This window comes from Stereum hirsutum (genome assembly GCF_000264905.1).
Source record: "Stereum hirsutum FP-91666 SS1 unplaced genomic scaffold STEHIscaffold_7, whole genome shotgun sequence".
In the NCBI taxonomy this organism is placed as follows: Eukaryota; Fungi; Basidiomycota; class Agaricomycetes; order Russulales; family Stereaceae; genus Stereum; species Stereum hirsutum.
This window is the reverse complement of record NW_006763137.1, coordinates 1,402,578-1,420,022: the sequence shown is the minus strand read 5'-3', so window position 1 is coordinate 1,420,022 and position 17,445 is coordinate 1,402,578. Positions and strand designations below refer to the sequence as shown.

The following is a 17,445-nucleotide window of genomic DNA, read 5'->3' as shown; positions in this document are numbered from 1 at the left end:
CTAGGGGAGGGGATGACCGACGTCGACCGTAGCTTAACCTAGCCTAGGCTAGGGGAGGGGATGACCGACGTCGACCGTAGCTTAACCTAGCCTAAAAGTATTCACTATTATCCTTTTTACACTCAAAACATCTTCTATTCACAATTCTACCAGCACTGTGTACAAAGATAATCATATGTGAGCCCCAAGAACCCTCCAAATGGCTGCCGTGGGACCTCCCGTAATGTCCGGACAGTTCGCGTTTAAGGGCCCTCCGGGCCCCCCTCCCCCCCCTACATCCGGTTTTTTATTTTATTCCTGCCACCCCCTTGAGGAGACCAGATAAAACAGAGATGAATAGGTTAAAGAACTCCCCTCTACTAGGGTCGTCCTTATATACTAAATACATGCGCAGCCCTGAAGGCTATGAAACAGTTAAATAAGTCATTCTGAGTCGTATGAACGCTGCGCCCCAGTCCGTAGTCGATGCGGAAACCTGTACTCAATAATTATAGTACACAGACATATGGAAACCTATGGGTCGCAGTCTGAGGCAATGAGAAGCTATGTAGTCCGTAGTCGAGAATACAAAGGAGTCGAGACACGCCTACCAGTCCATGGAAATGTTCATCAACCGGCCATATGAGTGGATGATGTATATGTGGTTAAATAAAAGATATACGAGTCATAGAAAAGCGAAAAGTAGTCCATAACAATAGCGAGAATGTCAAAGTACTGTGTGTCGAATAGAATGGTGAACATCAGTAACTAGCGCAGAATTATGTCTTTGTGGTTCAGGCAAGCAACATTCACCTCGGTATGGGCAGCATCAATACTCTCACTAGGTATGGAAGGAAAGTCCAGCGGATGGGGAAGATTCTCTGTCTGCTGCATACTCTGTCGTTGTACTATTCTGACTATTGTAGAGGTTGATTCTGCCTGACATTTATACACGAAGCTTCGTTCTGTTCAGATGACGATCATCTCGGTTCAGAGGAAAAATCACATGCATTTTTTTTTGGTTTGGGTTCCACATCAAACTTATTCGACCAGCCTCTTGCGAAAAAACGGTCCAGGTAAAGAAGGGAGTCAAAGCTCACTAGAAACATGCTGACACGACTGCATGGTACGAGTGACTTCACAGGAAGGTAAAAAAACTCGATGAAACTCGATGCTACGCTGTCATAAATGGTGTTGATTGCTAAAAAGGAGGAAGAGTAGCGCCAATAGCTGATCACCAAATACTAAGAGCGTGTCGTAGGGAGAGGGGGCTTTCTGGTTGATGGCAGACAAAACAGAGAGAGCATACAACACAGCAAGAGCAAGAAAAATGAGAAGAAGGAAAGGTGTTGCAATAATTGCCAATCACTAAGTGCGTGCTGTAGGGGAAGAGGTTCTGATTTTCAGACACCAAACTGCTCCCGTGCTTTCATGACTTGCTCCACTCTTAGCATGGTGGCGGCCACTGCGAAACATATCAAAGACTGACACAGCCATGAAAGCATATGAGACAACGTACATCTAGGAAGTTTTATTGCCCGCTGAACATAGCTATCATCAGAGGCCACCGAACTCTGAGATTTCTTCCGAGCCTTCTCTGCAGACTGGAGGGCCTCCAGGCCGTTGGAGATCTTTTGAAGGATTGATTCTTTCATCTTCTCCTGCACCTCAACGTTCTTCTCAGAGAACTTGGGGCACACCCATGGGGCGACGAGTTGACTGTGGGAGCCGCGAGTGTGTATTTCCAACTTCATCACCGCCCTGTACGCCGCAAAACACTCACCACACAGGGCGCATGACAGCTTCGAGACACCGAAGTACGCGTAGAGGCCTGCCTGTCCGTGGAGGCTTGCAAGGAGCGTACATTCACAGTGAGGATAGACAGACTCGTACTTGGGCTGTATCTGCTGAGGAGGCACGTCTGATTTGATAGTGAGGACTCAGGACTCAAAAGGGTGATATCCACATACCCTGTTTCGGTAACCGGAGGTTTTGGGGGAGGTCAACGAAAACCTGTTCCAATACGTGATCACCGATCGACTTCCCTTCGCCATTCTTCTCCTCATCTTTCTTCCACCCGGACTCCTGCGCAGCTTGCCGAATCGTATCCAGTGTGATGTTAACAGAGATGGAGACGGGCGGTTGGGGATGGACGGCAACGACCTCGACTGTTGGGTCAATGAACGGGGCGAGAGAGGTAGACGTAACGAGGCGAGACACGCATGAGAAGTTACGGTGCGGAGTGATGAGTTTATTGATCCAACGCGCCAAGTCGTAACTGGAGCCTATCAAAGACGGATGAGCATTGTGGTATCGGGCGATCATCGGTGAAATCATTACGGTCAAGGTAAAGCGTGCACAAGTTTAACACGTCCTGTCCCCGCTCGTCGACAACACGTTTGCCATATGATACCTCCAGAAGCTGCATCGCTATATTCACCATGGCCGAATCCTCTTTTGTCGGAGTCACGACGTCCCGGAGTGCAGCATCCATAATGTCCAACGCCTCCGCGAACTTGATGAGATTTTTGCGCGCATCTGAGTTCCGCAAACCTTCGACGAGACGCTGACGAAGTGCGAGTGTGTGATTATTAGGTGGGTTGCTGCGGTCCGCCTCAGCGTGTACGTTGCCGTCCTCATAGACAACGTCTCGAAGGAGCTTGTTGAAGCCGTCGTATCGCTTGCGGAAGCGCTGCCTGAGTTTAGGCCACGCATACTCGATCATCCGATCCTCCATATCATCGAGCTTTTCGGAAAGGGCGGAGTCCTGGACGTCTGGAGGAGAGCGCGGTAGGCGCAGTGCAAACGAACGGATCTCCTTGATGCGACGCACGGTGTCCTTGAGGTGGTTGATGACATTCTCTGAAACAGGGCAGTTTTCGGCAACATGAAGGGTCACGAGTCCTTGGGTGATTGTAACACCTACGGCAACCACCTGGCCCTTCGCCTTGCAGACGGCGAGGGCGGCGAGGGCGTCCAAGAGTTGGGGCCCGGGTGTGCGTTTGTCGCCTTTGACAACCGAGGAGGTAGCCCTCCAAATATTCTGAGAATTAGGTTCACGTATACCGGAGGCGAGTGTGAATAGAGTCTGGAGATCGATGGATGGGCGTTGCGAAGACGAATCAGGCATGGCGAATGCGTGACGGTTCGGTGATTTGAAGTTTGTTTGAAGTAGAACGAGGGACAAAATGGACGTTTTATTGAAGGAGGGGTATGTAGCAAGGAAAAGCTGCAATGTGTATTAAAGAGTCAGATGTTAGAGTATCAATTTCATTCCTCGTTCGTACTTACTTCAACTTCACCTCGTGCTAGAAGCAAGTCGTTCTACGTACCGCACGTGTAATCTCGGTATCCCCCGACGAGTGTTTCCTCTCTTTTTCTCTCGGCTCCCGTAGTGCACGTATTCAACAAGACGCACGACGGTTGAACGACAGGCTACTCTGCCTTTGGGAGACTGATAAGTGTCGAGAAGAAAGCCAGACCGCGTAGAACTTGGATTCGGTCGCGGAGGGCATTGGCTTTGAATATTTGAATCCTAACAAGGACAAACAAATGCTCGCCACCGCACGCCACATGTCTTCCTCCGCAGGTTTCGTCAAGTCGAGGGCAATGATAATGAAACTCTCCCCAAGCTGAGGTTTAATACTATGAGCTCTTGAATCCTTCCACATGATTATTTACAGCGTACTTCCAGGCCATACTGGGCTGACAGGACTTATGACGACTGCGTAACTTTAGAGCGGGATTCTGTCGCATCGATGTGAATGGTAAGGTTAGTATTCAACCCAATGTCCAGTTCAAAAATGCTATTTCCCGATGTTTTTCCTATTTACCAAGACAAAGAATGAGGTGTCGAGAGCCTGATGAAGCTAGCCTTGCCTAGCACACCGACGAAATTCAAGGTGGACAGTCGAGCAACCTCCAAGGTCGCTCCCGCAATGTCCACTCCTATGAACTCTACTTTCTGATCCCGTACCCCCTCATGCATCGTCTCGTAGTATTTCTGCAGTCTACGAGCAGAAAGGGGTAATAGCGAGAATGTCGAAGTACTGTTTGTCAAATGGAATGGTGAATATTAGCATTTCCCACAAAATCGAACCTGTTTCCAGAGTTCAGGCAGGCAACACTGACCTCGGTATGGGCGGCATCGATACCCCCGCTGGGTATGGAGGCAGAGCAAGTCGGGTCTTCCCCATCTGCTGCACACTCTGTCGTTGTGTCCGCAGATGGCGGGTCCGGGTTCTGCCAGTACTCGATACCTACATAGAGGAATATATTTAAACAAATACAGTGAACATCCGGCAAGCGCGTGAGATTACATGACAATGATAATGGAACGTACCGTGGTGTCGGTAGCCGAGAGATGTAGGGATGATTGTTGGCACTCTTCATGTCGACGAGTCATACAAAGATCAGCTACGTAGAGAACGATGAGAAGAGCAAGCTAACATACCCATCCGTAGTGTGCACAACTAGTGATAGACCATGAGTTGTCGAACTAATATGTGTTGAATGACATCGAGGAATCACGTACCTCTGAATGCATTCGACCCAATTTCATCGTTCACCCAGAACGCGTAATCATCATTTCCCGTCCTCGGCTGACCGTAGGTATACATCCGGACAATCCTATGTAGAAATGTTATATCTGAGTACAGGTTTATAGATAATGACCAGCTCGACGCACGAGGAAGGGAAGTTCTGCTGTAATGTGATAGCAGCGAGAGAGGATAGGGCGCCTCCGAGTGAATGGCCGCTGGTGACGATTGCGTAGCCTGGGTTATCGGAGAGCTGGCTCGTAACCTCAGACAGGACAGTATCGACAACAGCGTTCCAGCTTAAGATATACAGGCGTCAGTTACGGTGGCCGAGAACAATAAAGAACTGGTATGCCTACGCGTTCAAGAATCCTGTGTGCGCGGTTGTGCCATCTTATTTTGATCGCAGGATGTGAGAGTCATCAGGGTGTGAAGTCAGAGGGAGATAATAGAGACGTCTCACCTGGTGGTGAAGTACCGGTCACGACAAAGTCCTCCAGTACCAACTCAACATCGGTCAGAAAATCTTCCGCGCTGGAGCTTTATCGACCCAACCACGACATGACGGAATCGTAATGAATATCGACTGGATGATTCGAAGGCTCGTCGATAACACTAATGGAGAGTTGTACCAACCTTCCGCGAAGAGCAACCACAATTTCCTCTCGAGTGTCGTCTCGAGCGATAAACCCTTGTGTGTCCGTGCCCGTGTCACTGAACTGAAAACGGAGGATATCGGATCCTTAGCACGTCGTTGACAGGGGATAATACGCGTGGACTGTGTAGGATATAATGACGATTTACTTACCTCTGTGACGAGCGTGTTCCCGTTTGGGCTAGCACAGGTGGTGCTATACGCCGACGAAGCGTACTGGAAGTAGAAGACCAAATCATCGTAAACAGCTATATGCATTATATATCAGTAAACTTCTCAGGCGAGGCTGAGGTGAAGAGGAATACACGTACTCTCCGATATGGTCCTCTTCACCGGATTAGCTCGAGTGACCAATATATGAAGTCCACTAAACAAGAATGGGACAACAGCGGCAGAGCGCATCGTAATAGAGGTGGGAGTGCTTGAACAGAGGATGGGTGATTATTTTCTCGGCCCTGTGCAACGGCAAGGTAACACTCAAGACAGACAAGACACCTAGGAGGCTCGAGAGACTCGAGAGGTCATATTCCTGGCTTGCAGCGTTAATAAAGAGTTCGCCGTCGCGACTGCAACTGAATCCGTGCCCGCACATGAAAATTTGAAGGGTCAACCTGAACGCCAGTCATGAGAATCGACTATGCGTTGCGAGTGAGCAGATGACCCTCAACTGCGAGGTCGTGTGAGCAGAGCGACCGACCAACGAATAGCAAGTTGATGAGTGATGCCATATCAGAATCACAAGCAAAGAGAACGAGGGTGGGTAGGTTAAACGAAGAGAAACGAGTTTTGTGGGTCGCAGCGGACAGTGGTCTGCTGAGCAGGCGCAGCACGAAGTCATGTAAACTAGGGAATGTGTTCGCAGATCATCGTCTTCGCACGACTGCATAGACCTCAACGATCCACTCTTGTACGCTGACGATGGCCAACTGCGTGTGCCGAATTGGGCATACTATCTTCATAAAAGTGAGCTGATTACCATCCTCAAGTACTTACACGCTAAGATATTCAGATCGTTATAGGAGTATGTTCGAGATCTGTCCCAGCTGAGAAAGTCTTCTTCACCATGTCAAAAAGCCCCAATTGTTCCTGCTGTGGTACCAGCACAAAGCCAAGATACAGTGAAGACCCTTGTAAGCAACGTATAACAGATCGAGGAAGAAAGAAAGAAGACACACCGCATGCGACATTCCCTCGGATGACAGGCCAGTCGATGTGATCGATCAGACCCATCGTAAACCCACTTCTCTACTTCCAGCTATTTCTGATACGCGATGCGAAAGTTACCATGACGTAGACGCGAATGTAAGAGAGCTGATGTCGAGGATGTCCAGCTGTCCAGGTCATCTGCTGTTCCGGCTGCTGTATGTAGTAGTCAATCATGTCTATCCTTTATAGACGAAGAGGTCAATCAGTTCGGATGGTGATCATCTCGGCTCAAGGAAGAAATCACATGCATTTTTTTTTGGTTTGGGTTCCACATCTTACTACTCGACCACCCTCTGTGAGAAAAAAAGGTTCAGGCAAAGAAAGGAGTCAAAGCTCACCGGAAATATGCTGACACGACTGCAAGTATGGTACAAGCGGCTTTACAGGATGGCAAGGACTTGATGCTACGCTGTCGCATATATAACCTCCAGTGAGTGAATAGGCGGTTTGGAGGTCGTAATCGTCAGGTAGAGGTCAGTCTGGTGAGAGAGAGAGCAAGACTCGAGAGCTGTGGTGGTCGCGGATGAGATTCGCAGACCAGGTTCCTGGCACAGGGAACGGAAGCATATCTAATTGTGGCGAGCGTTCTATAAATAGCGCAGAGGAACAAGGGGGCAGCAAGCAGCCGACAGTCAGTGTTACAATGGTATCCCGGAGAAGTGTACGAATATATACAATCCAGAAGTGAGCAATTAAGACAGCCAGAGCATAGCAGCGAGCAGAGAACACGGTACAATGACACGACACGATAAGAAATATGAGAATTGTCAACAACGCGGCCCAAAGAGAAACGTGACACCCCGAGCCTGCGGAATATGAACCGACCGAGCAAGCGAGATGTAGATTGGGTGGAGATGTTGTGTGGCGCATGGATGATCCGAAATCAAGCACAAGCAATTTTACAGAGAAGGAAAGGGAAAAGGATAGATGAAGAGCATAAAGAAGTTGAACGGTGAGGAAGACTGAAGAAATATACAGCATGAATTTTGGGCGACCTCTACTGCCACCAAGACGCGCTCACCGCAACGATCAACAGGGAGCGAGATGTCCGAACCAAACTCCCTTGCCCCCCTTGAGCATAACTAGAACTCGATGTCCGTATCCCCACACCAAGAATGCCACATCCTCTAGTAGACAGGCCACCTCGCGTTCCTCGGCCCGTTCACGGTCCTCAGACCTCTCCCGGGTGGACTACCAGTGGAGACGCCTCTATCCCTGGTCTCCCTCTCTCTACCGGCGCTAGGACTCTCCGGGATCCTCAGGCTAGGCAACGCCTCGGCACCGGTCCACGAATACAATCTGGGTGTGACGCTGGGAGGCGGGGAAGGAGAGATCATCGCGCCTACGAGACTTGTATTCGCCGCAGGAGTAGATGGAGTGAGAGGAATCGGAATTGCACCGGCGTGGACTGGCGTAGACGCGATGAACGATGGTTCGGTTTCTGCAAAGAGTTCGCGGAGGGCTTGGGGAGGGGTGATAGGCTGTATGAGGGTGTCCGCGTCGGACGGTGCAAGATGGTGGGTACTGCGGGGCCATGGAGTAACGTCATCGTGTGGCCTTGCGCTGGCAAGACCACTTCGAGTGCGTAGACCGACGGAAGGGAGAGGGATGGGGGTTATGGAGGATGTGCTCAGACGCGGGAGTGGAAGAGGAGCTGGCTCAGTAGGGTTGTTCTCGTGTTCGTCATCTGAGTCACTCTCAGTGAAGAGAGGGCGGTAGGTGCGGATGTTGGTACGGGTGGCGGAGCGCGTGGCGAGCAACCTTGTAGGTACGTGACTTCCCGTGCTCGTTCTAGGAGCACGACGACGAGGCGCGTCGTGTTCTTGAACATGACCATTGGACTCTCCTGACACAACTCCACTTGGCTGGTCTTCCTGCGTGTCACGGAAGTGCGGAGGGGAGAGGTCTCGAGAGCTAGAGCGCTCAGACGAGGACGCTGTTGACAGAGACGCGGGTGACATGGGCGAAATCGGCGAACCAGGCTGAAGGAAGGCTTCGTAGACGGCATTGTTGAAGAACTCTTCGGATTCGGGGTCGAATGGGTGTTCCTCAGACCATTTTCTGTAAGATGGGGTGGGCATCTCCGGGTTGGCGGTCGCGTCCTCATGATGGGGAGACGCAATCTGTGGCTGAGGCTGAGCAGGCTGGGAGACGGAGTAGAATGAACGGCCCATTGTTTTGATAGATGTGATGTACTTTTGGGGGGTAAATAAGTGAAGCAAAGGGGTATGCGAAGGCGGGGTATAAGAGCGCTGTGGATGGGCTGGGGCAAGAACAAGGCAAGACGAAACAGGCGACGCGTTTGTTCGCTTCTATAAAATTTGCACGCGTTCGTTCAGGCACAGCATGCTTACGTAATCCAAACCTGTCCCCGCTGTGCCACACGATGTTCCGGTACCGGTGCCACCACGCCACTGCCTCTTAAACAATGGAATCGCAATCACTCAACTGTTCTGCTCATTGCATTGGCCAGCAGGGCCTCTCTTATCACAATAATACGCGAGCATGTCTTGTTGTGAGCCAGTACTGGCGTGCAAGACGGTGCCCAAATTTATGTCACTGATAAGTCCATTCTGCCACTCAACTGCCACTGATGCCCACCTCCTGTACTAGCCATCATATGCAAACAAGAGCAACAGTACGCCATCACGAAAGCACCATCAACATCTGATCATCCGAACCTTGTATCCCACCTCCCCACACTCTCAACCATCGCCCATCGACCCCGGTCCTTTGTTTCCTTCACATCCTGTATCGCCTCGATGCCGTGGTCCGAGCCAACTGAACCCTCTGGCACCAAGATAACGCATGCACAGTCCTCACCCTCCCCAGGTCCCCTCGGAACCTTCGAGATACCTGGCGCCTTGCCTTTCAAAGCGAGTTTGACACCTGGGGCTGGTGAGTGTGCCGCCACGTGGAGAGTAAGCGCGACAAACGATCGGTTTCGGGAGGCAGATGGGGAGGGAGTGTGCTCTTCGGAGCCGCGCAACCCGCGACTTTAAAAGTTGGTCAAGAAGGAAAAGATTGAGCATTTTATGAGGTTGAGGATGACGCACTCACGTAACGCCATCGACAAGAGCTTGTACGAATACTGGATGCATAAGGCCCTTCCACTGCATGTGGGTGATTTCTTGTATGTCGACGGGCGCGGGTGGCATATAGACGGCGACATATGGGTCGACCTGGTCGTTAGCTTGTAGCCTACAACAAGCGACACTTCAGGAGATGCTGGTAACATAACGATAAGGAATGCTCACCGCTGTGCACCCAGTCCTGCCATTCCAACCCACTCGAAAAGTTCACCCATTTTCACTTCCCAATCCTCAATCGCATCCTCCAGTTGAGGCTCCTCAGTATTATGTTCTACGCAATCATCCACGTCCATAGGATCAGCGGCTTTAGCCCCTTCCGAGTGTGCGAGCTTCCTCTTTTTATTCGGGTGAGGTTTCAAGGTAGGCCGTTGCGAGAGCAAAAATTGAGGTGCATGGACGTTCGTTGCTTGATGAACGGATGGTTGGATGGAATATGGTTTGGTAGACGAAGTGGGAGAGAATATGTGGCCGGCGGGTAGGTCCACTACAAGCATGACACATGATTCAACTTCAAGCCAAGTCGAGGGCGAAGATATATATACCACATACCTTCGCCATCAAAGCAGAACACAAACTCCCATTCTTGTTTCTGTGTTTCCAGCATCTTCTGAAAGCGGGCGAGCTTGGTCTTGTCCTCTCCCGACGAAGGATTCAGAGGGATCGTGATATCTTTGGCGCAGTAAAGTCAATCCACTTGCTGCCAGAAGTGTAGCGCAAAAGAGAAACATGGTGATATAGGAAGGGTGATGTTGGTATCATGTTAGAGATGAACGCACGGTACTGCTCCTCCACCCCTTTCCCTTTGAATACTCCATGCACCTTACTGCCCTGTACACCAAGACCTTCGTACGTCGTCTTTCCCACATTGAGGTGGAGAGTTCCACTGTTGATAGCCCAGACGTCCGGGAGCAGACGAGAGGTGCTAAGTGCATACAGGCTGCCAATACTTCGCCAGACGAAGTCGGAGAGGTCATCCAAGAAAGGTTAGAACGAGATTCAAACTCGCATAACTGAGGACGAAGCGTACCTCTTCAGGTCCCTGGCACCTTTCAAAATATCTAAGAGAGATCCCTTGCCCGTATAGTACGATGAATGAAACCGTTCGTTCTTCAGAGCTTGTTCAAGATGCAACGACCGAGGGAAGAGAACATCTATCTTTGAGAGAACGTCAAGTCTCATTCTACCATTTCGTGGTATAAGATGGTGAGGCAAGAGAGAGAAAACCGTGCCTGAAAGACACTTGGATGTTTCTGCCCAAGCAGAGACAATTCCGGAGACGGGAAGGGGCCCGTGGATATCATTGTGCGGCGAGTTTCGAGGTTGGCAGCCATGATGGCTTCAGATTCCGTATTACCGAGTACAAACTTCGGTCGCGGATTGATGTTGTACGATCAAAATAATGCTTGAATTAACAAAGAAAGATCGAGGTGCCCTATGTGGTAAACTAGTGGTGGTGGTCGTGCAAGGAAAAGCGGTCTGTAAAACCAGGTAAACCTACTAAAAGTCGAAGCCAATTTACGACGCGTCTGTGGCGTGAGAAGTCGCGCAGAACTGAACAACAGCTAATCGCCTGCAGTCTTCTTTTGCAAAGAGAAAGACCAGAGCTGTTGGCTGTGATTCTTTGACCGAGAGATTTCATGCAACGGACAGTAATAATACGTTTATATCAGATTTTTTTTCAACACAGCGTAGCACAATATCTAGCTCGTAGAGATAGTGCGACCTCGGGCACCACACGGTGAGACGACTCTCTGCTAGGATCCAAAGAGATATACATGGCGCATTGAATCAGTTCGACTATGGATGCTAAAAATGACAGTACACGCACTGATATGATTCCTTCCTTGATCAGTGCAACGATTCTCTCCCTGAATCGCGGCAGTTCTTCCTGTGCTCTCCTCCTGCACCAATGACACCTCGCCGCCTCTTGGATAAACGGAGCCATCAATTGATCGTCCACACCCTCTTTCGTCAATGTCTCCCAATGTGGCCTGTCGCTGAGAAGAGCCCTGCACTTTCGCATGAAATTGACCACCCAGACAGGCACTGTGAATGATCGAGTGCCACTGGCGGCGTGTTCCATTCCGGTCTGTCTCGCGCATCTGCACGAGTTGGTCCACGCCTCGGCAGATGCGGAATCAGCACGAGGAGTGGTGGGGAGGTACCAAACGCAGGGAAGATGCTCAGAGCAAGGAGTACTGGACTCGGACGGGTTCGTGGTCACTTCCATGGCCCGTAGAACGGCACAATCCTCGGAAACGCATTCGAGATGATACCGCATGAGTCTGGTGAACCTCTCTCTACTGATGATTGTGAACAAGCGACGGGTGTTCGTGTACCCTTCGGTGAAGAATAACGGGCGGCGAAGAGTCTCCAGCACTGCGTCATCCGCGATTTGTGGCATGTCGTACTTGAGTGCTATTGCGGATACCAAATGTGGGCTTCTGCTCATCGCATCCTTGAGGAGGCTCTCGACGAACCGAGGGTAGGTCGTGATAAGGTACTTGTCCAGCGCGCGTATGAGGGCTTCTATCTCCCATATATCTGTCACGATAGGATTGTCCATGGGATATATCAAGCGAAGGAGGGATTCGACAGTATTGCGCTGCTCTTCCACTTTGACGATAGGGAGATCGTCTCTTGCGTCGTCTACAGTGGCGTTGACGAACAAGTCTTGGAAGAACTCAGATGCTTCGACCAGAATGGCTCTAGAGGCTCGAAAGTCGACGTCGTCTTTGGAGCGAATGATGACATTCGCGCTCTCGCGGTCAAACGGTGGACCGAAGTCGCTGACTTCGAACGAAGGATCCTGATCAGTCGCGGGCATGGTACACTCGCGGCCGGCGTTGACTTTATGAAGTTCGTAAAGGTCAGTATGTGCCACTCATTATTCTACGGATTAGATGTGGTGAGAGACATAACTTACCTGAAGATCCCGAAACAGCGTTTGACTGGTGTTGAAGACCGCCTCGCAAGGCCAAGATAGACAAGGTTGGTATGATCGGAGTGGCTTTATATCGGAATCAAGCCACTCGTTCTATCTTGCGTACAAAGAGCTTATAGTGCAGGCATGTTAGGGAATTGGATGTGTTCATCGAGCGTCAAAGCTTAAAGGGAATCGCTCCGGGAAAAAGCAAAGCGAGTCAATTTGGCGAGTCTGCGGGAGCGCAGATGCAGAGCCACCGGTAGGTGCCGGGATCAAGCAATATTGAAGAGATGGAAGGAGCGAATACAAATGATACTACAAAACGTTCAGAATAAGCTAGTAAAACATGGCATACAGTACAGAAGACCATTAGAGCACACAACTGATGTACAGAGGGTATACTGCGTCGAAAACCTACACATCTACGTCCGTTGGATCAGTTGGAATCTTTGGAATAGGGCAGACATCATGCTCACCATCATCGTTCCAGTCAGGGCAGATCCACCTAGAACCGAAAACGCTCAGCATCCAACGACACGCCACCCCCAGACCACATCGCCAGCATACACAGTCACAGGACACTCACAGCAGCCACCCTCTTATCCACCATCGACGCAAACAAATCCCCAAACTCCTCGATATGCTCAAACACCTTCTCCCTGCATGACGCACACTCGCTCGCCTTCGCCAACGAAGGGAGCAGCCTATTCCAATGCTGCACTGTGCTTCCCTGCGGACTCTTCTCCAATGCAGCCCTGCACCTCTCCATATATCCCATCATCCATTTCGGGATGCTGTACGACACGACGCTGCTCCGATTGAAGTACCCCGCCGTCCACTGAGTGATGCGCGGACAGATGCACGAACCGCTTTTCTGCGTCTCGCCGATAGCACAAGGGATTCGTGAGCCGTTTATCCAGTCGAAGTTTGTCGTGACTTGAACGGCCGCCCGTACACATTCGGCGTGGTAGCGCATGAGGCGGAGGTACGCTGCTGCATCAGCGTCACTCACCGCCACGTCCAGTACCGACTTGATCTGTCGTAGGGTCAGCTTCGCAGCCGCCCTGGATAGGTCCGGCATACTGCAGCGACAAGCGAGGAGGAAGACGGTCTCTGGTTCATGTTCCATAGCTCGCCACAGTGGAGGTTCGACTTTCCAGACGCTGTGGACTTGAAACTTGTCGGCGATGCGCAGGGCGGCTTTTACGTCGGAAACGTTTCGGAAGTCTGAGTGGTAGCCTGGGTAACAGAGCCCAAGGAGGAGGGTAAGGGAGTGTTCTGTTTCTTCGGGGATGCGGACGATAGAGAGACCATCTCGTGTATCATCTGGAATATTGGCTTGGATGCCGGTCGAGTAGACGCCTTGTGGTAGGGATAGAAGTTCTTTGAAGACACTAGATGCCCTCGAAATCATCACGCGATGGACACGGAAGTCCACCTACACCGAAAGAGGTTCTTAATAGGCATAGGGAAGACTGCTGGTGCGACGAACACGCACATTGTCACAGCTTCTTAGGATAAGATCCGCATCGTCGTGATTGTAAGGCGCCTGCGCATCATAAATGCGAGGTGTAGAAGAGGTAGAAGGTTCTGATGGTGGATCCATCTGTGTATCCAGATGAGCTTCCTTAGTGACGGTGCGGAGTAATTTGGAGGAGGCCTTCCGGTGGGCTACGTATGGAAGACATATGTTGAGCAATGCACTTCTCAAGCGCTGAAAGGTCTACGCACGAAATAGGTTGACAGCAAAGTCTGAAAGAAGCTGAGATAGGTCTTGATACTCCGAGAGGGCTGAGAGACCGTGTTATTCGTCAGTCAAGTTATGCGATACATGGCGAGACTGAGAGCTGAGACGCCACCTATGCGAAGCTTCGTATAGATTGGTTCAATAGACCCTGTAGACCATAAAATACGTCAGTAATGATGCGGATCGTGAATTTGATGAAAACAAACCGATATGAATAGCCCAGAGGAGTACGAAGATGAGCTTATGGACCGCTGTAACAACAACCACCGGAAGACCGAAAGCTAGTGGATAGGGCCACAATGGTCAGACAGGGGCAGGCTCCAGTCTCGTCAATGCAGCCAAGATCACCTAGTGTGTCTTTTTGGACGAGAATATTGACCAATTGGGAGAACAATGCCAAAGGGCTTGATTTGCTGGCGAGAGCAAACGAGAGTGCAGGTGAGGGAGAAGATGTGGGCGCGTGCCAGTGCCGACTTCTAACCTTTAATGTGGGGAAATCGATGACGACAACAACATTTCGGATTGGGCCGCGAGTTGCCGGACCAATCAGGTGGCACATATCCTCCTTGTACAATGCATCCCAACAGTGTCATTTGACAGACAGTCAATAATTCGCGGATCATCCGCGTCAACGTTCTAATATGCTAACATGTCTAACGCAACGACAAGATATTTTACCCCTCTGGAGCGTCGAAGAGCCTAATACACCGAGCCTAATATGCCACGCCAGCCCCCGCCGCCTTCCTTGGATCATTCGCTGCCTCGAACAACCCTGTATCCAGATGCTTGACAATAACATGACTGGTACTCCCGCTCTCATCCTCATATGTGACATTATATCCCATCGACTCCAGATACGCCACCGTCGCATTACTGAACCCAGCAATCCCCAAATTCGGCGCCGCGATTTCGAAGTACGTTGTACCTGAGAGCTGATCATGCCATCGGGACTGGTGCACCGACTCGTAGGCGGTCATGTGTTGGTCGAGGTGGTGGTGTAAATTTTGCAACGTTGCAGTGATGATGCGGGAGCCACCGGCAGAACCGGTGGCCATGACGAGCTCGCCGGTGTGGAGGTCCTCGGCAATTGAGGAAGAGATGGAGGATTGTGGGCGTTTGAAAGGTCTAGAGAGAGAGGCTTGAGTTATAGAAAGATGTGTGAGGAGAATAAACGTACTTGATGTAGTTGATGGGGCTAGCAGTGAATCCAAAGCCGTTCGTCTGGCCAGGGCTGTAGACGTCATTGAGCATAACCCACTGCAATCACACCGACGAACAACATACCTCGAGAAGTCATCCATTTCGTCGTTCAAAATGATACCATCCGCAGTCATAACTTGGCTGCCCCAATAGAAGTTTACCGTCGTGGTCAACGACACGGCGTTGCCCCACTGGTCGACAGCCGCCATATGCGATGTCCCGGAGTCATTGAGAGAGATATAGTTCTCCGGATCGTAGTACTCAACGGCGAAAGTGGTGTTATCCGAGATCTTCGCGCGAACGGCGGCTGCGGTGCTTTCTTGCAGATAATACTGCTCAAGCTCAGAGACGTTGGCTGTGAACGCAGGGTCGCCGAAGGTCGTGCGCTGGCCGTACGCAAATTTTGTGCCCTATAATGATGTCCCGACTGTCAAAATACTGCTCTTATTACCGGGGAAAAGGACACCCACCTCAATCAATCTGTGTGTGGTGAGGTTGATAGCTGGGTCATCGGGCTCCGCACCCCCAGAATAACCCTCGAATATCTTCAAAGCGCTGAGAACAACACTCCCCGAGCTCGGCGCTATGGTCGAGAAGATCCTGTATCTGTCCCGGTACGTGATATTCGAGGGGGTCCTCAGAATAGCTGAATAGTTCGCGAGGTCAGACATCTGGAGAATCCCTCCGCGGGCCTGGGCAGCAGCTGTGACATTTTCCGCGATCGGACCGGTGTAGAATGCATCGGGACCTTGCTCGGCGATGGTGGAGAGGGTCTTGGCATAGTCTTTACGGTAGCAAGTGTCGTTCTCCAGCAGAAGGGAACCATTAGGTGCGTAAATTTCGGCCCAGCGAGAGTCGGTCGTGAGGAAGGGGTACGAGGCTAGGGTAAAAATAATCAGCTTTCGTAAAATGTCCGAATTATGTGCAGCGAAATCGACTCGACGAACAAGAAACACTCACTGTTCGAAAGAGCAGCGGCAAGGTCAACAGTGACCTTGAAGCCTTCGCCTGCCAGTTTGATAGCGGGTTGGAAAAGTGTCGCCCATGGCAACTTTCCGTGCCGGTTGTGCAACATCTCCCATCCTCGCATCTCGCCGGGTGTGCCGACAGCGAGTCCTCCGACGGTTGAAGCAGTCGTATCATTGCTGTCAACGTACATGGTCTCGTTACCGAGACCGGGCATCGTCTCACGGAAGTCAATCTATTTGAGCACATGCACGTCAGCCGGAACCACGATTGTCGACCGTGAACGAATCGGACCTACCATTTCGTACGAATGTTCCGAACTATTTTGAGATCGTACACTGAGGAAGAAGGTCAGCGTCCCGTTTGATCGTAGAAATATGCGTCAGCTCACATCATGAACCCACCTCCTCCGATCCCGGAGTGGTAGGCTGCGATAGTGCCGACGCAAAGTGCTGTAGCAATAATCTTTACGTTTATGAGTAAAATACAGAGACAGTGACACGAGAGTTCAAAAGTGTGTTTGCACAGATATTCAGGTATATCTCCCAGCTTCTATATGAACTTCTCTGCACCTGGCCTACCACATGCAAACAAGTATGACCAGCAGTAAGTGCTACTCACCGCATCTGCCGCTGTACCACCCATCTTGAGCATTTCAACCCCAGACTCAGAGCAAACTGCGACTTCGCTAGCTACAGCGCCATGTTTCCCGGTAGATTTGTAACTTTCCTGCTGGTTTCGAGGAATAGACACTCCAGCAGTACTATGAATGGCTGAGAGCCCGCAGAGCAGCGACAGCGCAGACGACCGCATCGTGAGGCGCATCCGAGTCGTTAGGAGCAGAACGCGCTACCAGTGAAGTGGGGGAAGGAGGCCAAAGACCGCGAGCGGGGATCATCCAGTGGACTTCGCATTTATATAGCTCGATGGATGCAGGTTCAGGAGATCGTTCCTTGGAGGCGCCTATCATGCCCAACATTCAACATCATGAAGTTTTGAAAGCAGCGACCATGCGCACCTCGGCTATTTTTGTTCTCCCTGGGGCCTCGGCATTCGGCGAATCTTCTTGTTCGCCGCCACCACCCGCTTTTATTCGGAATATCGACTGTGGTCCACACGCCTTACACTCCACCATA

The 17,445-nt window shown here is 50.8% G+C and overlaps 6 protein-coding genes across 6 annotated transcripts; all 6 read right to left on the bottom strand.

Annotated features, from left to right (window-relative positions):
* Positions 1–1,382: 1,382 nt before the first annotated feature.
* On the bottom strand, positions 1,383–3,109 carry STEHIDRAFT_157059 (uncharacterized protein; the record flags this gene model as incomplete). The annotated part of the gene is made up of 4 exons (XM_007304328.1): positions 1,383–1,444; positions 1,499–1,900; positions 1,950–2,264; positions 2,320–3,109. 4 exons carry the CDS (start codon positions 3,107–3,109, stop codon positions 1,383–1,385), a joined length of 1,569 nt encoding a protein of 522 aa, XP_007304390.1.
* A 624-nt stretch (positions 3,110–3,733) lies between these two features.
* On the bottom strand, positions 3,734–5,577 carry STEHIDRAFT_79359 (alpha/beta-hydrolase; the record flags this gene model as incomplete). Its single annotated transcript, XM_007303993.1, has 11 exons — positions 3,734–4,028; positions 4,111–4,238; positions 4,322–4,365; positions 4,433–4,451; positions 4,514–4,608; positions 4,667–4,816; positions 4,877–4,910; positions 4,981–5,057; positions 5,154–5,236; positions 5,326–5,420; positions 5,484–5,577. 11 exons carry the CDS (start codon positions 5,572–5,574, stop codon positions 3,990–3,992), a joined length of 855 nt encoding a protein of 284 aa, XP_007304055.1. The 3' UTR covers positions 3,734–3,989.
* A 1,379-nt stretch (positions 5,578–6,956) lies between these two features.
* Positions 6,957–8,637, bottom strand: STEHIDRAFT_168674 (uncharacterized protein). Its single transcript, XM_007304327.1, has one exon. The coding sequence runs from the start codon at positions 8,550–8,552 to the stop codon at positions 7,506–7,508; it is 1,047 nt and encodes a 348-aa protein (XP_007304389.1). The 5' UTR covers positions 8,553–8,637; the 3' UTR covers positions 6,957–7,505.
* A 337-nt stretch (positions 8,638–8,974) lies between these two features.
* Positions 8,975–10,839, bottom strand: STEHIDRAFT_147245 (uncharacterized protein). The gene is made up of 7 exons (XM_007304326.1): positions 10,700–10,839; positions 10,498–10,621; positions 10,247–10,416; positions 10,020–10,139; positions 9,636–9,954; positions 9,439–9,579; positions 8,975–9,374 (listed from the first exon to the last, which is right to left on the bottom strand). Exons 4-7 carry the CDS (start codon positions 10,072–10,074, stop codon positions 9,050–9,052), a joined length of 840 nt encoding a protein of 279 aa, XP_007304388.1. The 5' UTR covers positions 10,075–10,139; positions 10,247–10,416; positions 10,498–10,621; positions 10,700–10,839; the 3' UTR covers positions 8,975–9,049.
* Positions 10,840–11,298: 459 nt separating this feature from the next.
* On the bottom strand, positions 11,299–14,702 carry STEHIDRAFT_168673 (uncharacterized protein; the record flags this gene model as incomplete). Its single annotated transcript, XM_007304325.1, has 7 exons — positions 11,299–12,320; positions 12,873–13,834; positions 13,895–14,067; positions 14,128–14,187; positions 14,256–14,291; positions 14,350–14,424; positions 14,492–14,702. The coding sequence occupies 6 exons, from the start codon at positions 14,700–14,702 to the stop codon at positions 12,968–12,970; spliced, it is 1,422 nt and encodes a 473-aa protein (XP_007304387.1). The 3' UTR covers positions 11,299–12,320; positions 12,873–12,967.
* A 36-nt stretch (positions 14,703–14,738) lies between these two features.
* On the bottom strand, positions 14,739–17,221 carry STEHIDRAFT_168672 (gamma-glutamyltranspeptidase). The gene is made up of 8 exons (XM_007304324.1): positions 16,931–17,221; positions 16,701–16,774; positions 16,608–16,647; positions 16,304–16,544; positions 15,814–16,223; positions 15,428–15,753; positions 15,321–15,374; positions 14,739–15,268 (listed from the first exon to the last, which is right to left on the bottom strand). Exons 1-8 carry the CDS (start codon positions 17,132–17,134, stop codon positions 14,857–14,859), a joined length of 1,761 nt encoding a protein of 586 aa, XP_007304386.1. The 5' UTR covers positions 17,135–17,221; the 3' UTR covers positions 14,739–14,856.
* Positions 17,222–17,445: the final 224 nt, after the last annotated feature.

What these genes read in the sequence shown, in the direction of transcription:
- STEHIDRAFT_168674 (XM_007304327.1), bottom strand. Translation starts at nt 8,552, where the DNA reads ATGGGCCGTTCATTCTACTCCGTCTCCCAGCCTGCTCAGCCTCAGCCA.
- STEHIDRAFT_147245 (XM_007304326.1), bottom strand. Translation starts at nt 10,074, where the DNA reads ATGCTGGAAACACAGAAACAAGAATGGGAGTTTGTGTTCTGCTTTGAT. An exon ending in GTTCTGCTTTGATGGCGAAG is followed by an intron (nt 9,955 to 10,019) that starts GTATGTGGTATA and finishes TCATGCTTGTAG; the next exon opens with TGGACCTACCCGCCGGCCAC. An exon ending in GCAGGACTGGGTGCACAGCG is followed by an intron (nt 9,580 to 9,635) that starts GTGAGCATTCCT and finishes CGCTTGTTGTAG; the next exon opens with GCTACAAGCTAACGACCAGG.
- STEHIDRAFT_168672 (XM_007304324.1), bottom strand. Translation starts at nt 17,134, where the DNA reads ATGCGCCTCACGATGCGGTCGTCTGCGCTGTCGCTGCTCTGCGGGCTC. An exon ending in TGCCGCTGCTCTTTCGAACA is followed by an intron (nt 16,224 to 16,303) that starts GTGAGTGTTTCT and finishes TTTTTACCCTAG; the next exon opens with CCTCGTACCCCTTCCTCACG. An exon ending in GAAATGGATGACTTCTCGAG is followed by an intron (nt 15,375 to 15,427) that starts GTATGTTGTTCG and finishes TGACGTCTACAG; the next exon opens with CCCTGGCCAGACGAACGGCT.